The sequence below is a fragment of the Herpailurus yagouaroundi genome, unplaced genomic scaffold (genome assembly GCF_014898765.1).
Source record: "Herpailurus yagouaroundi ecotype Mexico unplaced genomic scaffold, PumYag 160, whole genome shotgun sequence".
Classification (NCBI taxonomy): domain Eukaryota; kingdom Metazoa; phylum Chordata; class Mammalia; order Carnivora; family Felidae; genus Herpailurus; species Herpailurus yagouaroundi.
Window position 1 is genome coordinate 5,221,334 of NW_024412401.1, and position 21,387 is coordinate 5,242,720.

At 41.3% G+C, this 21,387-nt stretch overlaps 1 protein-coding gene across 13 annotated transcripts in view; it reads right to left on the reverse strand.

Annotated features, from left to right (window-relative positions):
- Nucleotides 1-3,968, reverse strand: part of BNC2 (basonuclin zinc finger protein 2) — a 439,476-nt gene extending 435,508 nt beyond the window's left edge. For 9 of the 13 annotated variants that reach the window (XM_040481320.1, XM_040481317.1, XM_040481312.1 and 6 more), the window contains exon 1: nt 3,783-3,968. In XM_040481320.1, coding sequence (XP_040337254.1) covers nt 3,783-3,785 — 3 coding nt within the window. In that variant the 5' untranslated portion in view covers nt 3,786-3,968. Of the gene's footprint in view, nt 1-964; nt 1,369-3,467; nt 3,678-3,782 lie in introns of those variants that run through there. The other 4 variants (XM_040481313.1, XM_040481310.1, XM_040481314.1 and 1 more) reach the window with 3 other exon arrangements.
- Nucleotides 3,969-21,387: the final 17,419 nt, after the last annotated feature.

The following is a 21,387-nucleotide window of genomic DNA, read 5'->3' on the forward strand; positions in this document are numbered from 1 at the left end:
CCTAAGCTTTGTATAGAAAATTCTAGAGTAAAACTTTAACCTGTTTAAACTACATATACATTCCCAACTTAGATTTACCAAGCTAGTTAAAATTAATTTTCATCTCGAAAAACAAATAACAACATATATGAGTATCTACAGAAATCCAAACTTGTGATCTGGTCTCAGTTCTAAAAACCTACATTTAAATGCAGAATCTTGACTTTAAAAAAAAAAAATGTACTGACATCGTATCTCTGGAGTTTACGTAAAAGATGCTGATGGTAACTGCAGAAAACATTTCCACGTACCAAAGTATTTACACACAACACTGGTAATGACTTTCTTAATTGTTTAATCTTTTCTGCGTTTCAGTATTGGATATTTTAAGGTGGCAGTTATTTAGAAGACTATAAATAATACAGACGAAGTACACCATTGATATTTAGCCTATCTTACGATAGTCATAAAAGCCACAGTCAACAGGCAAATCATTTCAAACAAGTGAATATGAAAAGTGCTAAACTGAAAAAAAAAAAAAACGCTAAAACGAACTCCACACACTCACAAAGGTCATCTTTCACATACTTCAGGAATATTTAAAATGGTGCTGAACCTTAACTATAAAATGAAAAATAAAGGGAACCACGAACTTCAAGTCATCACCTATTCTGGTCTCCCTTAATATAAGAAATATTCCCAGGAACAACAAAAAGAATAGCTCCTTCCACCCCCAACCCCCGCCCCTTTTTGAGCCAGTGTCCAATTTCTTCTTTTCTGAACAGCTGTATTATCCAACTTAAGTTGCTCTGCTAATTTCAGTCCCACAAGGACTAACTTGGAAGGCAAAAAAATACAAGAAAAGATCAATTTGCTGGGAAAGATCAAATGAGAAAACTGTGGGGACAGCACCAGGTCAGCGTGTGGAGAACTAAGCAGACCTGTTCTTCATTAACTGTGGCTCTCTGGGGATGTCACACACTACCTGTCCGTGGGCTTTATTGAACCGCCTAACCCGCCTCTCTGTTCCATTCTTCTGGGCCCAAGTGAATCATATCCTGCTGCTGACAAGTTAGCAGGGGACTGCGGCTGCAACATGAAAGTACTTTTCTTTCTTGTCTAAATCAGGCAGATTTTTGAAAAGACGACACAGCATTGACTCGTGACATGGCAAGATGAAACGAGAGGTCTGGGCCGGTCTTGGAGCTGTGCAGATAAAAGTAATCAAATGACACTCCTGGAATGCAAATTGGCATTCTTGACTGCAGCAATTGCACAACCATGAAACATCCCTGACAGCAAGCAAGATTAGGACAAAATGTTATGTAAAGCACTGAACTCAAAAACTCTCACTTGAAAATTCAAACTGTAACACTTACATTTTAATATAGCAGTAGTCAGCTCTGCTTTTGTCTGCTTCTTTTTGTAATCACATATCCCTGCCTGACGGATCTCTCACATTTCAGGTAGAAGAAAAAAGAAAATAGGTATTGGGAATGTATAACTGCTATGAATGTTTCCTCTATATTTATTTTTAAAAATCACAGGAGGGTGGCTGGTGCTTGTTCAAAGTTCTACATGCAAACAACACTGAACTTAATATTCTCCAGAGGGAAGGAAAGACAGTTTCAGACTTTTCTCACAAGATACTCAAAGAAGAGTTCACATTCAGGTTCAATATTATTTCCCTCAGGTGAAGATACTCTTGTACTTTGGTAGAGTGATTAGCAATCTGGATTTCAAATACTCTGCTCTCCGGGAACAGAAAAAGTAGCTGCAACTAAGAACTTCATTAAGGCTGAACACTTTAAATGAAACAGCTACAAATATACCATAAAACGCAGATACCCTAGAAAGGTTCGCAAGGGATTCTGCGTGTGTGTGTGCGTGTGTGTGTGCATGTGTGTGTGAGTCCAAACGGTAAAAAAGGAAGTTCTATTAACTTGTATAAGGTCTCACTATTCTGGAGTATGTCTTCAAATCAGACACACTAAATATTAGTGCCAGGAATAAACTCTTCCAGTTAAAACATGTATGTGTGCGCACAGGGAACATGTGAAAATGCACGATACAAAGCAGTGGATCACGAATGGGTGTAGGCACTTTCCAAAATGATTAGTATTTGGGAATAGACGTGTAGACAAACAGCACACAGGCTGGGGTAAAGAAAAATAGTACCTACAACGGGCTTTTACAGTGTTCCCGCGTAAGATGCCCCTGGAAGAAAAACTCAAGCACTGAACAGATACATTTAATACTTTGTTTTGACGCCTCCGCTTAAAACACAGGTTCCGACCATTGCAAGTGTCCACGAAGTACATAAAAAATCATAAGGTAGGCCACTTTCTGCCACTTTAATCCTGGGTACACAGGATTATTTTATGGTGTCTTTCGTACATCAGCTTTACAACAGCTTGACTCTAGGGTAAATGGGAACCACTATAAATCGCACGCTGCTTTCAAAACCACTTTAATTTCTGTCAGCGTTACTGTAACCACAGTCTTGGGCGCACGCTACTTTTGTGTGTGTGTGTGTGTGTGTGTGTGTGTGTGCGCGCGCGCCTGCATTTGACAGTCGCATCTCCTACACTCCAGTTGTGACTTTGATCACTGAAACAAGAGATGTCACATTAGGGGGAAGGGGAAGAGAGGAAAAAAAAAAAAAACGCCAACCCGCTATCTGCCTTTTTTTCTACATATTCCATCTACACGCAGAACACAGTATATCGGATCCCCCGGGGGGAGGGGGGCAACAATAGCAGCACTGGGTGGAAGCAAACTAAAGGGAAGGGAGTGGTCCAACCCCATTCCTAACAAATCACTTCCCCGAAAGCGGACAGAGCGCTCATCACCACGCGAACTCACTGCACGCTGCCTCGCTGCAGAGAAGCCGCTTCGAGGAGAGGAGCCGTGCTCGAATCTCGCCTTCCCACCTCGTCCACCACTTGCACTGGGAACTTTTCCTAGCCTCACTACACGGGGGATGTCCTCCAGTTTTATTTTCTTTTTTTTTTTTTTTTTTTTTTTTCCCCCCCCCCCCCTCCCCGGGCCCCAAATGCTACCCTGCAGGCAACGTGTAAGTAAAACAATTGGGCGCCTTGAAAACTGCACCTCAAAAATCTGTCTCTTTCGGGTTTATTTTCCTGCCCCACGTTTCGCACATTCTTCAGAAAGTCTCCAGGAGCACCTTCCTCCGTTTTCTTCATGTACAAAGGGAGGGTTCCCGAACGCGAGGGGAGAGGAAACGCCAAGGTGCCGGGACCCGGCGGCCGCGTCCTCGCGGCGCGGCGCACCAGCGCGCCCAGGCGCCCACGCCCAGCCGCCCGGCCCTCACTCGCGGGCAAGTTTTAAAAGTTACCGTTGTCCAAAACGCTTTCCTCTCCGCCCCGAACTCCCTCCAGCGCTCCATTCATCCCCCGCCTCCCTTCCACCCCGTCCGCCCCAGCCCGTCCCAACTCCCTGGAGCCTCTCGCTCGCCGGCCGCTCACCTTTCCTCGCCCGCCGCGAGAGGGGGCGAACTTCCGAGCCCCTCACTCTCTCCTCACACACATACCCCCCCCTCCCACCCCGGAGCTCTCCTCGCAAACTTGGGCCAAGTTGAGGGGAAATTTCGGGAGCACGGAGGGGGCCGGGTCGGGCTGGGGTTCTCCCCTCCAGCCCGCCCTCCTCAGCGCCCCCCTCCACCTCACGCCGCCGGACCTGAGGAAAACACGGCCCCCGGGCGGCCCCGGGAGCGCGCGGGCGCGGGGCTCGCGTCTGACGAAGTCTAGAATAAAAAGGAAAGGAGGGTGGAAACTTCTTACCATCTCGGCATGCTGGTTGTCAAGTGCAGCCCCCGCCTCTTGGTCTCCTCTTAGCGGCCGCGCCTGGACCAGCCCCTCGGCCGCCTCTCGCTCTTTCTGTCTCGGCCTTTCTTTCCCTCCCCCTCCCGATTTCCTCCGGGCCGCCGCTCTCGCCGCCTCCGCCTCTCCCCGCCCGCCCGCCCGCGCGCGCCCTCGCCGCGGCCCCTCTGCGCTCAGGTGACTGATTTACACACGCGCCCAGGGTCGCCCTCGCTCTCCAAGTCGGAGCCTGCAGAGTTCCCCGGCTCCACGGGACAAAAAAAAAAAAAAAGGAACGGACTGTCCCAGGAGGGGGCTGCTGTGGGGGGCGGGGGAGAGACCGGCGGGCGAGGTGACCTGGGGCGGATTTGCAAGCCCCACAAGTTTCTCCTCTCTGCAAAATTGTCGTGACTACAATGTTGCTTCCCTTTTGCAAAATAGAAGTGGGTTAGTTTTGTTGTTGTTTGTCCTCAGATTCTAGGGGTTTCGTGAGGGAGGATGTATATTTCGCCTCCCCACCCCCCCCCCCCCCCCTGTTACTGTTCGCGCGGCTCCTGGTGGGGATGGAAAAACAACTTTGGCGCCCCCCGGGGGGTGCGGGCGTGGAGGTGGAGGTGGCTGCCAGCGCCCAGCTGTCAAAGGCAGAAACCCCGAGGAAAGGGCGCGAACTTTATCCCGACTGCAGCAAACCGCGGCGTCGCTTTCCTTTTCGGGCGCTCGCCGGTCTGTGTCCCCTTTGACCAGTTCCTCCTCCCGCACCGCCGCCGCCGCCGCCCCCTCCTCTTCTCCCCCTTCCCCTTTTTCTCTTCCGCCGCGGCGGCCCCGGCGCCCCCTCGCCCCCGCCAACCCAGGTCCTCAGCGCGCCGCCTGATAGAAGGTGAGGGAAGCGGAGGAAAACCCAGGGGACACAAACTCGGGACAGAACGTGCTGGGCGAACAGGCAAAAAAGTTGCGCGCAGCCACGGGGGGAAAGTTACTGGTGGCAGCGTGTTTTGTGCCGGCCCAGACGTCGGCTTGCGGCGAGGGCTTCCTTCCCCTTCCCCGGGTCTGGGCCGCGGGCCTCGGGCTGGAGACGGCCCGGGGAGAGGAAGGGGACCGCCGTCTCCGCGGGGCAAGACCGATCACATCTGTGGGTGACACTCAGCCGGCCCGCGTCGTCCTGTCCCCGAGACGCAAAAACGCACACGCCTGCAGCTGAAGGACATTTCTTCAATGCAAGCAAAACACACTCCCCAGCCGGCCGCAAGAAGGGAGGGGTGGGGGTGGGGGCGAGTTTAATCACCATCCGCTTTCTAGCGTACGCTTTATGCCAAAAAAACATCTCTGCGTTGTGCAGATTGATCATAGCTGGAGCAAACTTTCTGCTTATCTGACATGGAAGGAAGGCACAGGTTTTGGGCAGATTCTCTGAGCACTCACTAGAAATCGGAATCGTGGAGCACTTTTGGCAGAACAACAGGTTTGAATCATCCTTTCTTCCTTTCTGCCTTCCCCGAAGTAGAGGGGCAGAGAAACTGCTCCATTGCATCCAGAGGTCAGAATTAAATTCCTTTGAAAATATGTAGCCTTGGAAGTACATACTTCTAGGTTCTTTGATGCACAGTCTGGTCTTCAGTTTAATATAAATTTTCACAACAATTAAAAAGAATATTTGGGAGGCATGATGAGAGACTATGGCCCAAGTAGCCACAGCTGTTCTGAAAATGTGATTAGGCTTATTATTCACGTGGATCGCGCTTTTTAACAGTGGGGCCACCGCACCTGCAGTTCTGTGTATTGATTGGGTCCAAATTTCTGACCGTGTTTAGGCCCTTGGAAAGCAGATTTCAACTCATTTCTGTATTTGTGTAATTCTCTGCATCATCTTGTTGTGGAAAGGTCTGTCTGGTAAGGCTTCTACTATATTATTTATAGTAAATACCTTATAGCATTCTAGGCACATGGTTCATCTGGAGGTTTCTAGTGGGAGACAGATTACTTCTCTAGAGCATAAATCAAAGTAAAGACTATCTAATGACTGCGCATATATGTATATATATAAATGCATGTTCTCTAAGAAGGCTCATCTTTAAATGATTTGATTAAGGTGTGGAGCATGTTCCCTTATTCTGTAAACATCACTGTAACATCATCCTATAGTTTGTAGAAACTGATTACACAAGGGATAATGACGACCAAATGTGCATTCTGAGCAACTGAGGATCATCACAAGAATTCTCCAGAAATGAGCCAAGTTCCAATGTGTTTTCCTGTATCATGGAGAGACGAGAAAAGCTAGTTGCTAATTTCAGAGTCATTACCCATACAAATCCATTCACACACTTACCGCTTTGGACAACTGACAGACCAGCAATTGCCAAACAATTGTATTCACACAGTGCATTTTTGGCTGTGCACCTACACTGGCCAACAGCAGAAGTTATTCCACATCAAGTAACCTGTAATTTACATTCCCCTGATTGGTTCCAGATCTGTCTGTTTTTGATGTTAGCATACAAACAATTTATGTGAGGCAAGATGTGTCTATTTGGGATCCAGTGCCTTTCTAGAGAGTCCTCATTATAAAGATGTGTTGGGCGGAAAGAGCAGCCCTTGGAGAAGGTGGAAGAATTTACAGAAGCAAAGATACAGAGAACGCCACAGCATCTCATTTCCTCCAGTGCGTTTGTATGGCAATTGGACTACAACCTAAACTCTTTTGTGACCTGCAAGACTTGAATGATCCATTCGTGCTGGGCTTTTCAACTGTTTTCTTCCGGTTTTTATTCCTCTTGTGACCACACTAAAGTCACACTGGCTTTCTTTCTGTCCACCTTGCCAAGCTCTTTCCTGCTCTTTGCCCTGCCATTCTCTCCACCTGGAATATTCTCCCATGTTTTCCAATGGTTCCTTCTCATTCATCACATTTCAGCTCTAACTTCACTTCTTTAGAGTCTAATTAAAGTAGCTCTTTACCCACTTCCTGAAACACCCCTCACACTTTCTCCCATTACTTGTTTTCTTTATGTGCCTTAGAAGTATCTGAAATTGTCTTGTTTATGTGCTTATTATTTTTATGCAACTAAAACATGAGCTCTGTGAGTGCAAGAGCTGTATTGACCTTGTTCGCTTACATAGCATTGGTCCATATAACGGTGCCAAGCACAAAATAAGCTCTTAGAAATATTGGCTGAATTAAGGAAGAAATATCAAAATGATTTCCCTATGTTGACGATGACCTTAGGGCCAGACAAGTTCGCTCTAGGAATATGAGGGGGAGAAAAGCGTGCCATATCTCTTCTTTTGGGGGTGGAGTAAAAACTGTTGACTTCCTGTACCAGAGGTCTTCAAAGTGTGGTCTGGGGCAACCCTGGGGTCTCCGAGACCCTTTTAGGAGGGCCATGGGGCCAAAATTATTTTTATTATATACCGAGCAATTATTTGCCTTTCTCATTCACATTGTCACAAATGTACAGCAGAATTTCCCAAAGGCAGCGTGATGTGTGATACTCAACAAATTGAATGCAGAAGCAGAAACAAAAAGTTACCTATCTGGTTATATCAGACATTAAAGAGATTTGCCAAAAAAAAATGTAGATCAGTGCCACTTTTCTCATTAATTTATTTTTTGTTCTGGAAAACATAGTTGTTTTCATTTTAAACATGGGTATGTATTCGTTTTCTAGTGCTGCTGTAACAAATTACCACAAATTTAGTGGCCTAAAACAACACAAATTTATAATTCTAGAGGTCAGAAGTCTGAAATGGGTTTCATCAAGCTACAATCAAGGTGTCTGCAGGCCTGTTTTCCTTTCTGGAGACCCAAGGGGAGAATCTTTTCCCTTACCTTGTCCAGCTTCTAGAGGCCACCCATATTCCTTGGTTCTTGATAGCCTTACATCTCTAAAGCCTATGATAGCTAGACATGCCTCCTTCTTTCACTTATACCTAGCCTTGTGATTATATTGGGCCCATTTAGATAATCCAGCATAGCCTGCCCATCTCAAGATCCATCTCAACATCACCTTAGTCATATCTGAACATATTCACAGGTACCTGGGATTAGGATGTGAACCATTATGAGGAACCTTCATTCCACCTACCACAGTATAGTAATAAATGATTGCCCTATTACTATTATTTTCATTAAATACACTAATAACCATTTAAAATTTTTCAGAGTTTAAATTTGTGATGCAATAAATACTAATACCTACTGCATAAACCAAAGCCCTTTGCAGTCCTCAATAATTTTTAAGAGGTCATGAAACCAGGGGCACCTGGCTGATTCCGTCAGTTAAGCGATTGACTCCATTTCTGCTCAAGTCATGATCTCACGGTTCCTCAGTTTAGGCCCTGCATCAGGCGCTGCGCTGAGAGCACCGGAGCCTGCTTGGGATTCTTTCTCTCCCTCTCTCCCTGCCCATCCCCCACTCTCTCTGTCTCTCCTCATAAATGAAAAACTTTAAAAAAAAAAAAAAAAAAGGTCATGAGACCAAACAGTTGGAGAATCACTGGCCTGCACAATAGCTATATCCCCTTTTTCCATGTCTCAAGTTAAACTAGATGGTACTAAACTGATTATGCTTCCCCTGTTTTTTCTGTTGTGATGGGTTTAAGGATGGGCATGTTACTTAGTTCTGGCTAATGAAGGATGAGGGGAAGTCTTCGAGGGCTTGGAGATAAGATGTTTTATTCACTAAAACAAAAAGACTGGAAAGAAATAAATTGTCCCCATTCTGCTTTGAATGTTAGGATGTGAGACCTTGGCACCTGAAACAGCTGCATCTGTCTTGTGACCAGGAGGGAGTGCACACACCAGGGATGGCAAGGTAGGAAGGTGGAAAGCACGTGAGCTCTTGATGTTGTTTTTGATTTGTTAAATTAACCAACGCCAGGTAGTTTAGGACGTCTTGATACATGTTATAATGAATCCCTTCATCATTTAGGCCACTTTAACATTGCTTTTCTATTACTTTCAGCTTAAAGCTTCCGAAATAAAAATACATGTCTGAGTCATATTTTCATGCAGGAATTCCTTGCTGTCATTTTCTATCAAATTTATATATTTTTTTCCAAATTCTGAAAAAAATATGTCAAGAAATCAAAATGGGGAAAGTATTATAATTTTCCTGTAAGAATTAAAACTCAACCATCATTACAGAGACATAACTAGTTCAAATGAATGCAAAAGCAGGAAATGCTAACATACAAGTTGAAAGTTACTGGTGACCCTTCAAGAAATGGTTACTGTCTAATCAGTAAATTTGTAGTTGTGGCTACATTAAAAGTATGTGTTCATGGCCCTGTCTGCTGCTAATGACTCATCATTCTTACAAATTAAGTAAATGTAAGTTTATTTGTATAGGATATTCTATACAGATCTTATGAGTTTTGTTCCAAGAAATAATCATGTTTTAGAAATCCCTGTTTCCGATTCTGTGTCTCCCTCTCTCTCTGCCCCTCCCCCGTTCATGCTCTGTCTCTCTCTGTCCCAAAAAAAAATAAATAAAAACGTTGAAAAAAAAAATTAAAAAAAAAAAAAAGAAACCAAATAAGTCCTTAAATTTAAATTTTCAACATGTGATTTTGTGCAGTGCTGTTAATCTTGATAGGAGATTTGGAATGTTACATTTTTCAAATACTGCCCAATATATTCACAGTGGACTGCAGCTCTTTGTAAATTTATTAACCCCTAAGAAATGCAAAGAGAAGGAAATACAAATATTATTGGAGGTGGGGGATCTGAACTTAAAAAAGAGCAACCCAGTTTCAATGTCAAAACCAAAATTAGGGGGCGCCTGGGTGGCTCAGTTGGTTAAGCGGCTGACTTCTGCTCACATCATGATCTCTCGGTCCGTGAGTTCGAGCCCCGCATCGGGCTCTGTGCTGACAGCTCAGAGCCTGGAGCCTGTTTCAGATTCTGTGTCTCCCTCTCTCTGACCCTCCCCTGTTCATGTTCTGTCTCTCCCTGTCTCAAAAGTAAATAAAACGTTAAACAATTAAAAAAAAAAACAAAATTAGGGGAGACAAAATATTTTCACCCTTAAAAAATTAGTTTATGTGGAACTACATATGCTAATGCTCAACTTGAAGATGCTTTCAGACTTGACCAATGTGAGCACAAAATGAAAGAAATTTTTCTATGATTATAAGCTTAATCGTGAAACACAGTAAAGACTATCAGGTAAGGCAATTAATATATTCTAAGTTTTAAAATTTCATTTTATCGATAGTAATTGTTGTTCTTGCAATTTTTAATGTCTTTTGCTTGGGATTTATGTTGATGTTTTTGTTTTTTGATTTTTTTTTTAGTGTTTTCCATTATTAAATGTCCTTATCAGGTAGAACTAATTTTACATGTTATTTAAATAGATAACCTTCTTAGAAATATATTCATGATACTAATAAGCCATGCATTTATTATTATTTTTTACAGAAAAATTGTAACCATATAACAGAAAAAGGATTCACTATTTATGATTATGGTCACTATTATTATTTAATAATATATATAAGTGAAGTGTTACATAAATGCTAAATAACTTATGATTTGGGGAAATCTCAGGAACTTCAGTTCTTATTCCTGAATCCAAAGATTAGTATCTGTCAGGAATTTAAAAACACAAGATCTATATTTGTCATATATTTTAAAATTGTTCTACCTTAGAATACCTCTTAAATTTTGCATTATTTTGGGGTACCTGGCTGGCTCAGTCAGTTGAGTGTCCAACTTTGGCTGGGGTCATTATCTCACAGTTCTTGGGTTTGAGCCCTGCTTTGGCTCTGTGCTGACAGCTCAAAGCCTGGAGCCTGCTTCAGTTCTGTGTCTCCCTCTCTCTGCCCCTCCCCTGCTCACACACACACACACACACACACACACACACACACACTCTCTCTCTCTCTCTCTCTCTCTCTCTCTTTCTCTCTCGAAAATAAGTAAACATTAAAAAAATTTTAATTCTACATTATTTTATAGTTATCCATCAATCATTTTGAGGATAAATACCCCACAAGTATTTATCCCAAACTTCATTCTCTTGGACTCTTAGATGCATTTAGTGTTATTGGTCAACTGCTTTCCAGAACTCTCCCCTCTTGTGGTTTCTTTCACATTCTCCTTCATCCTAGCCTCTTCCCACTGCTTCACACACTCACTCCTCCTCACTCGTTCCTTTGCGCAAAAGGTCAAACCTCCCAGCCTTTCTCCTGTCTTTATTGTGGTCATCTTTGGTGTCTGAACCATCCCAACTGCAACATGGTCTTTATAATCATTTTCCCCCAGTTCTCCTGCCTTTGCTTATATTGACTACATGGATCTTGTAAGGTAAATGCTCAACAAATAATTTATCTTCACCTCAAACTTAACCTGACACCGAAACCATCAACAACCCCTCCTTTTTCTGTGTCGTTCTTTCGTTCACTCAAGGGCAAACCTTATATTCATCTTTGAATCATTTTTTCCTACCTTCGTGTCCCAAATCAAGTCATTTACTAAATCACATAGAAGTTCTTTTGTTTACTCCTCATGTTTGTCCATTCCTGCATCATTCATATGACCACCATTCTTTCAAGTTAACAAATGCAACAGCTTTTTACTTATACTCCTTATGTCCACCCTCCACTCTCATTCTAGTCTATTTGCTGTCAGATTTTAGTTTTTTAAAGTCTAATTTCTTTAAATTTATTTATTTATTTTGAGAGAGAGTTAGAGAGCCGGGGAGGGGCAGAGAGAGAGGGAGAGAGAGAGAATCCCAAGCAGGCTCCAGGCTGTTAGCATGGAGTTCAAAGTGCATGGTGCTCAGTCTCATGAACCATGAGATCATGACCTGAGCCAAAAATTGAGAGTTGGAGGCTTAACCAACTGACCCACCCAGGCGCCCCTCAATTCTATTTTTATTACATGTACCTCCTTTGCATAATAGATGGCTAAAATAAATAACTTCCATTTCACCCTGTTTTCTACTATGTCAAGTCAAATTGTAACATTTGCTTTTTAAAGCTCACCTTTATTCAACTCTCATGCTTAGTACAATGCCTGGTACCTAGTAGTTGATCAATAAATTTGTTTTCAAGGAAAGAATGACTTACCACATCTACACTGTGCTTTTTCCTATTTGAACCTGCTGTTCTCATCAAATAGGGATCACCTCAAACATGTGTGATCATCTCTACATGTTCTTTCTAACTGGATGCATACCTTCCTCTTTACGTACTCACATCTGTGCCAATTTGTTTCCACCAAAGTTCATTTGAAATCATTCAGAAAAAGAGGCACAACTACATTAAGGTCATTTTTGATTATAGTTAAAATTTACTAAGTATCTACCATGTGTTATGTTCTTTATCATTTTCTTTACATATTTATGGAATCTTCCCAACACACTGTAGAGTTAGACATTATCCTTCCTACTGCATGGATGAGAAAGAGGCTTTGCAGCTTTAAATATCTTGCCTAAGGACACACAACATGTAAGTGTTAAAGTGAAGATTGCATCTCAGGTTTATCTTCTAATCCTTAAATACTACCCATCTTTCAGGAATTTGATCAAATGCCACATCCTTCATGGAATCCTCCTTTATTTTTGTGGCCTTCTTACTCTTCTGAACTTTTATAGCATTTATACTATAAATGGAGTATTGATTCATCACCTAATTGCATGCTGTTGTGTATTTATGGTTGTTTTGCATGTGTCTATCTTCTCAATGAGAAAGTAAGCTCTTTGAGGGCAGAAACCCTATTGATTACACATTTTTCAACCCCGCACCATCCTTGGTAGAGTGACAAGCACATAAACAAAGAAAAGTGTTTATGAGATAATTTATGAAAACATCTTAGACTGAAATAGTTTCAGATAAAGAGCATATTTCTATAGGAATTAAAGTCCTCTTATCACAGTTCTAATGTTACATGTGCTAATGATTAAGTTTTGACTCCAGTTGTGTCTGATCATCTGGACATTAGGGCCAGGCCACTTTCTGTTTGCTTTATTTTAATTTTTTTAAATGTTTATTATTGTTTTCAATGTTTATTTATTTACTTTTTTTATTTTATTTTATTTATTTATTTTTTTTTTTGAGAGAGACAGAGACAGAATGCAAGTGGGTTAGGGGCAGAGAGAAAGGGAGACACAGAATCAGAAACAGCCCAATGCTGGGCTCGAACTCCCGAGCTGTGAGATCATGACCTGAGCCAAAGTTGGACGCTCAACTGACTGAGCCATCCAGGCACCCCAAATGTTTATTTATTTCTGAAGGAGAGAGAGAGAGACAGAGTGTGAGCTGGTGAGGAGCAGAGAGAGGGAGACACAGAATCTGAAGGTGGCTTCAGGCTCTGAGCTGTCAGCATAGAGCCTGACACGGGGCTTGAACTCATGAGCTGTGAGATCATGACCTGAGCTGAAGTCAGACGCTTAACTGATTGAGCCACCCAGGCGCCTCCTTTTGCTTTATTATGATTGCATAGTGTTTTGATGTATTCACTTGTTGCTTTACTCATGTAGTGTGTCAGCTGCTAAAGTAGGGAGACTCTTTGTTAAAGCCTCATTGCTTCTGAGTTATGTGGATAATTGCCGTGTAATTTGTCAAATAGAACCCCCTCCCCTATGTATCTTTGCTCATCTCCTGTGTTCTCTGTGCTTGTATAGCCAAGTCACCTTTTTCCTCTTAAGAAAATATGTATCTCATTTATGTACCACATACTTCTTCCTCCATTCATATATAATTGTTTAGCACTTACCCTGAGAATGCTTTAAAAATGTGCCTGATTAAATTTTAAGGCCCTCGTTCTTATCCTACACTTATGACTAAAATGTCATAAGCTATTTATCTTCTAATTTGACTTATGTAAGCAAAAGTGTTTATTATTTTGCTGGGCTAATACTATTCAATTATATAAAACTATGACTCAACTTGTCTAGCCTAAAAGAATGCAAGGGTCTCATTCCATGTACTAAATCTCTACCCAAATTACCAACCAAAGTTAAACACCTTCTGAGTTTGGTTTTGTAGCCAAACAAAACTCACAGGGAGTAATTTACAGAGAAATCCATCAAGTCAACAAGTATGAGACTGATGGCCATTTTGATAAAGTTGAAGAGGTTGAAATGCTGTAGGGCTTTAGGCCAGGTGTAAAAAGGCCGAAGGTTGAGCTTAAAGCATAGTTTACCTAGGGATGGCCCTATTTACCTTCACCTGAGCTACTGCATCTCCTGGGGACCAGAAAATAGGAAGTAACACTTACTGAATATCTACAAAGCACTTTACCCTGATCATCTCACTTTATTTTATCAATAGCCCTGTAAGGTAGTTATCATTCACATTTTACAGATAAAGAAATTAAAGCCCAGAAAGATGAAATAACTTTGTGAAGGTCACAGGGCCTTTCTATGAAAGTAGAAAACTCAGAATTATAGCAAAGCTACCAATTCCCATGTCATTGCTTTGTCCACTAATGGACATATGTATTAAATGACCATATGGTCTCATACTCTCTGACTCTTAACATCACCAACAACTTTGGGGAAGTCCCAATCACTTATTTACATAGATTAATGTGCATGCCAGCCTGTAAACAGGACTGAGGATTTGTATGGCCTTACATCCACTTTACACATAGTTAAGAGTACCGTGTGCTTTTCCAAATGTAGCTTTATATTATGGTTCTCTTTTATTTCTAGATTTATAATGGAGAAATAAAACTTGTATGTATCTGTAGCTTAAAAGTGGTTAACATTCTTCTCAGCCGAAGATTTTAGTGCAGTAGGTATTGACGATGTTATTATTTAAGATTTTTTTTTTTTTTTTGAGAGGTGCCTTCTGGTATAACAGGCAAAAGCAATCTGGTGGCTTTGAGTGATTGCTGTTCACACTTGGTAATGAATAAATTCCTTTGGCTCTCTTGGAGGAGTCAGAAGGGAGTCATTGGTTTAGTAGAGTTGTGGCCTAAACATACCAAGCCAGCTCATCAGTGCTGCTGATCTCGTGCCCTTCCTCTGGCAAACCATGTGTCGGATGTGGTAGGAAAAAAAAATCTCTCTTTCAGCAGCAGAATGTGTGCAAGATACACCCTGAATTATCCCATGATGACCTTGCATATGCAACACATGCCCTTGTGACCACAAGACCCGCCAACTGTAATTTCCTCTGCTTTTCATCAGAGCTCTTCTGCTGCCTGCAGCAGGCACAGCATATAAGGGTACAGCTACTCCTCGAAGCCTCGTATACCTGCCCTCCATACTTTACTACCTGTGTGTAAAAGATTGTCCAGTAGGAAGCTGACCGCACTGCTTACACAAACTCTGAGTTCATCTTCCTGGGTGAACCGTGAAGCCTGGCTAATATTTACTTTTACTGTACAGCCAGCTGACATTTGGGGGATATCGCGTAATGCACTTGCTGAAGTCATTCCAAAGATCATTATTAGGCAATTTCTTAGAGCAGTCCATAGGTTAGAGGCATTTCCCCCATGACATCATTGATGGGTATTTCATTTACTCAACATATACATATTTAGCACTTACTAGATGCCAGGCACTGCTCTAGGTGCTGAGGATGAAGCCCTGACCAGAATTAGAAAAGGCTGGTAGTCTCCCTGAGCTTACTATCTAGTGGCAGAGATACAATGAAAAAGTTAACAGATGAGAGTTCAAATGGTGACACATGCTTTAATGACAAATAGGTGCTGTGATCCAGAAAGACTAGGAATGGGTTGTTGGTTGTGGATAACTGTGATTGTTTGGTTTACCTTGGATAGTCAGGTGGTATTCTCTGACCAGGTGATATTCCAGCTAAGATCAGAACAATGATAAACCTTGTAAAGATCAGTGGGAAGTTCCTCCTAGGCACAGGCCCTGAGGCAGGGAAAAGGGTGAGAAAGGAATTTAAAGAAGGTTCCTGTGGTTGGTGTGTCCTCAGGGAAAGGAAATAGTGGGAAGGGAAAATAGGCTTTAAGTAGGAGAGGCTAGGCAGCGAGAACTCAAGTATTCAGTCAAAGCCATTACTGTGAATAAGGAAAGATCCAAAGTTGTTTGTAGTTCTAGATGAGATGAGGTTCACCAGCCAGAGAATCCACTGTTGGATTGGGGCAAGGTAAGGCAGGGGGCATAGGACCTTGGGTACATGGTGGGAATCCTCAGTGACTTTCCTTCTAACAGTTTATCTAGAGGCCGGATTTTCAAATCCTGGCAAATGCTGATACCAAGTTCCACAAGTGGATCCCTGTCACCTTTGCTTTGTCATTGGTGTTATTTTAAATTCCCAGAGTTTCCTAAGGATTCAAATGATGGCATACTTTTAAAAACATTATATTGGCTTATTATTTCATTTGCATTACACTCAGAGTAAAAGATGGACATGCAAGACTAGATATTACTAATAAATGCAAAGTGGCTTGACATTTAAAATTTTTTTAACATTTATTTATTTTTGAGAGACAGAGTGAAACAGAGCACAAGTGAGGGAGGGGCAGAAAGAGGGGGGTACACAGAATCCAAAGCAGGCTCCAGGCTCTGAGCTGTCAGCACAGAGCCCGACACAGGGCTCGAACTTACAGACTGCAAGATCATGACCTGAGCCAAAGTCGGACATTTAACCGACTGAGCCACCCAGGTGGCTTGACATTTAAAATATTTAATATTTAATATTTAAAATAAATATCCCCAAGCCCCATTAAGTATTTTCTCACCACATGTTTTCTAAACCACATTCAGAAATGCTCACTCAAACTTCCGGGACCATTGGCCCTTAGTCTGACTCTCCAAATGGCTCTCTCAAAGCCTCCTTATGTGCCTTCATCCTCCTAGAGCTAGTGGGTATCCCCTCCAAGGAACATTGTGTGGCCTCATCAGCAAAAAGGCGGCATACCTGTGGTTTGGTACGGAGTGAACTGGGCCAGGAATCTGGGGAGCAAGCCTTTATTCCCATCATTGCCAGTCACTCTGGGATCTCAAGCTAATCAAATCTTCTCTGTACTTTAATTTATACCCATGCAAAATGGAAAACATAATACTGTAATGGTGCTCTAAACACACACAGCCAAATCTGTTGTGAACAAAATGCTTAGGGTATTTCATTTGCTTAAAGCTCAGAGACCTGACCTGGAAACCTCCAGGCACAGAGACTGGAAGCTCTTAGGGAAACCTAACACCAAATAAGATGGGGAGAATTTTACTCTGTTTTGGATATGGACATTTAGATCTGGTCAATGTGTCTTCCTATGGAGGATGGTGATAAATAGAAGGTTGAGGAAAAGCTAACCAAAGGCTAGCTTGCATGAATATCACTTGCAGAAAGACTAAACACTCACCTATTTATGCCCATAATATCACATTAAAATGTAGCAGAGTTTGAAATTGTTTAAACTCTTTATTAAGTAGCTTAAACTCTGTATTAAGTGGCATATTCTACCACAATGAAAGGTTTCAGTTCCATTCCAGTTCAAGTCAGTTTATCAAATCCTGACTTTGCGTAGGCCATTGTACTCCCACTGAGGGGTAATTATAATGTAGTTGCTTACAACATAGTGGGAAGATAAGCACAGTGAGGTGGGGCAAGAAAAGTGCCATCAACAAAGCCCTAATAAAGACTCATAGGAAGTCTAGGGAGACCTTTCTGGTTGGAGAAATAACTAGGAAATGGTATTTGAAATAGAACTGGAAAGATTCCAATAGGCAGAGGGCACAAATTTCAGGTGGAGGAAAATGAATGTGCAAACAAAGAGTGTGTAAGAAGCAAGAAATATTTGTTTGAGATGGGGGAAGGGCAAGTAGTATATGGTAAGAACAGTGGATCTTAAACCTGGCCCTGAATTAACAACTATTGAATTAACTGGGAAGGTTTAATAAAAACACAGATTTCTGGGCTCCTTCCCAGACCTTATGAATGAGAATTTTTAAGAGTGGAGATCTAGATTAGCTTGCTGCCCCCCAACTCCCCACCCCCACCAGTTCTCCAAGTGATTTTAATGTACAACTAGGTTTGAAAATCACTGGAGTAAGTTTTACTGTACTCTGAAGAACCTTGCCATGATTGGCCATGTTGTAGAATGATGTTTTCCAAACTTAATCTTGAAAATCAGGGGCGCCTGGGTGGCGCAGTCGGTTAAGCGTCCGACTTCAGCCAGGTCACGATCTCGCGGTCCGTGAGTTCGAGCCCCGCATCAGGCTCTGGGCTGATGGCTCAGAGCCTGGAGCCTGTTTCCGATTCTGTGTCTCCCTCTCTTTCTCTGCCCCTCCCCTGTTCATGCTCTGTCTCTCTCTGTCCCAAAAATAAATAAACGTTGAAAAAAAAAATTAAAAAAAAATAAAATAAAATAAAAAAGAAAATCAGTTTAGTGAATCTCATTTCATACTTTCAAAAAAATTCCAAAATATTAGAATACATTTGTATGCTATAAGGATAGGAATTTTTTGTGAAAGATTTGTTTCTGTTGTTTGTGTTTGCTTATATATGTTTGTGTTCTAATTCTTTATATAATATTAAATGTAGTTTCTTACCAGTTTCTTCAGTTAAAAAAATAAAAGGTCTGATTATGGAGAAGATTGTATTTATTTTGGTTGGTAATGAGGAGCTATGGAAGCTTTTGAGCTAGGGAATGACATGATCACATTTATACTGTTGATAATTATTTAGGCAACACTCTAAGATGGACTGAAATGAGGAAAATAGGAATGAAAGATTAATTAGAATCTATATCCATTACCAATTTTTAAACATCAGACTGATTAAAATACATATGAATTCTAAAATTATTTATATTTCTAATAAACATAATTAACATTTTTCTTTGGGTTGTTTTTGTTTTGTTTTTTTTTGAGAGAGCATGTGCGTGAGCACATGCGTGAGCAGTCTACAGGGGCTGATAGAGAGGAAGAGAGAGAATCTTAAGCAGGCTCTACACACAGCATAGAGCCCAATGTGGGCTGATCCCATGACCATGGGATCATGACCTGAGCCTAAATCAAGAGTCAGAGGCTTAATCTACTGAGCCACCCAGGTACCCAACAGTTTTCTTTATTAGGCCAGCAAGCACATCAGGATTGGTCAGGAGTTTCAGTTATTATGATACACCTCATTGTATGAATTCTAGAGGAAAAAAGTAAAGGAAGTACCTAGAAATATGTTGTACACAATTCCTAAAGTAGGTTTTAGTCTAGGATTAGTCATTATGTTATAGACAAAGGATGTGAATAGACATTTCTTCAAAGGAAATGTACAAATGACCAATAAATACGTGAACATTATGAGTCATCAGGGAAATGTAAATAAAAGCCACATTGAACCCATGCTACAACATCGGTGAACCTTGAAGACATTATGCTAAGTGAAATAAGCCAGTCACAAAAGGACAAATGCTGTAAGATTCCACTGATATGAGGCACATAGAGTAGTCAAACTCATAGTAACGAAGAGGACAATGGTGGTTGCAATGGACTGCGGGGAAAGGAGAATGCAGGGTTCCTGTTTAAGAGGTACAGAGTTTAAGTTTTGCAACATGAAAGAGGTTCTATAGATGGATGGTGGTGATGGTCCCATGACAGTCTGAATGTACTTAATGCCACCGAACAGTACACTTAAAAATGGTTAAGATGGTACGTTTTATATTATGTGTTTATTGCATTTTAAAATTACATTAAGATACTACTTCACATCCCCTAGACTGGTGATAATCAAAAGACAGGTAATAATAGATGTAGAAAACTCAGAACTCTCAAACACTCCTGGTGAAAATGTAAAATTGTGTAGTCAGTCTGGAAAACAGTTTGGTAGTTCTTCAAAAAGTTAAACATAGAGTCCATTCCTAGACATGTTATACCCAAGAGAATTGAAAACTTATGTCCACACAAAAACGTGTACAGGAATGTTCATAGCTGCATCGTTCATAATAGCCAGAAAGTGGAAACAACCTAAATGTCTATCAACTGATGAATAGATAAATAAAAGATTTAATGTCCATTGAATAAAATATTATTCAGCCATATGAAGGAATATAGTAGTAACACATGCTACAAAATGCATAAGTCTTAAAAACATTATGCTAAGTGAAAGAAACAAGACACAAAAAACTATATATTGTATGACTCCATTTACATGATATATCCTGGATAGCTAAATCCGTAAAGACAGAAAGTAGAAGTGGTTCCCAGGAGCTGGGGGAAGAGGAAATGGTGATTAAGTACTAAAGAGCATCATTTCTTTTTGGTGTGATGAAAATATTCCAAGACCAGATATTGGCATTGGCTTCACAACCTGTGAATATACTAAAAACTATAAAACAGTACACCTTAAAAGAGTGAATTTTATGACATGTAAATTATATCTCAGTTTAACAATGGAATAGACTTTACCCTAAGTTCATACAAATGGGCATTGGGCACTCTGATTAAGTACACATGTTACCTGAAAACCTGACTTGATCATTTACTAATGGTGTGGTCAAATGGTGTGCTCTAAAACAGATGATGTAACTTCTCTGTGCTATAGTTTCCTCATCTGAAAAATGGAGACAATAATAATGACTATTTCATAGAGTTAGGCTTTGTAAAGATTAATGAATAAACCCAAGGAAACTGTTTGGCACAGTATATAGCACATAGAAAGAGTTCAATATTAGCTAGTATTCTTTTTCTTAAATACTATTTCAGGTAATTTCAGAAGTGCTGAAAAACATAGAACTCTGTTCTTCATAGAACTCCTCTGTTCTTCTTCCTCTTAGCTTCATTACTTTTCAACATTAAATGTTTGTTATTTGTCTATCTATCCCTAGGAGAATGTAAACATTATCAATGTAGATCTTTGGTTTTGTTCAGTGCTATTCCTGGCACTTGGAAAACAATGCAAGGCCCACAGTAGGTGCTCAATAGATATTTGTGAATATACAGAATAAAAGAAGGCAAGAAAGCAACTGGGGATACCAATATGGAGATGATGTGGGTTTAGTTCCTGTTCAAGTCTGGGACAGATATGGATTGCTAATTGTCACCAATTCCAGAGCTGAGACTGGGAGGCTGGAGCCTCATCATTTCATCACAGACTTTGCTATGGACTAAATTGTGTCCTAAAATCCATACTGAAGGCTTAACCTCCAATATGATGGTATTTGTAGATGGACTGCATGGGAGGTAATTAGAGCTAGATGACATCAGGAGGGTGGGGCTCTCCTGCTGGGATTAGTGACTTTATGTGAAGAGGAAGAAAGAAGAGATGTTCTCTCTCTACCTTGTGAAGAGACAGAGAAAAGGCAGCCATCTGCAAGCTAAGAAGAGAGCTCTCACCAATAATTGAATTGGCCAGCACCTTGATCTTAGACTTCAGCCTTCAGAACTTTGAGAAATAAATGTCTATAATTTAAACCACCCAGTCTGTGGTATTTTTGCCAGACACTAACTTGTTTAATACAGGTTCCTTTTCTCTATGGAGACCATGGAGTGTGTGTTAGAGGGGGAGATGGTGAACAATGCCTTTTAAACCCTACACTTTCAGAGACAGTATCAAGAAGTGATACTTGAAGTAAAGGTTTTAAAAGAAGTAAAACCTTTCGTACTCCAGATTTTTCCAGAGAAGAATAGGTATAAATTCAAGGAAACTTTAGAATTTCCATCTTGCCTAG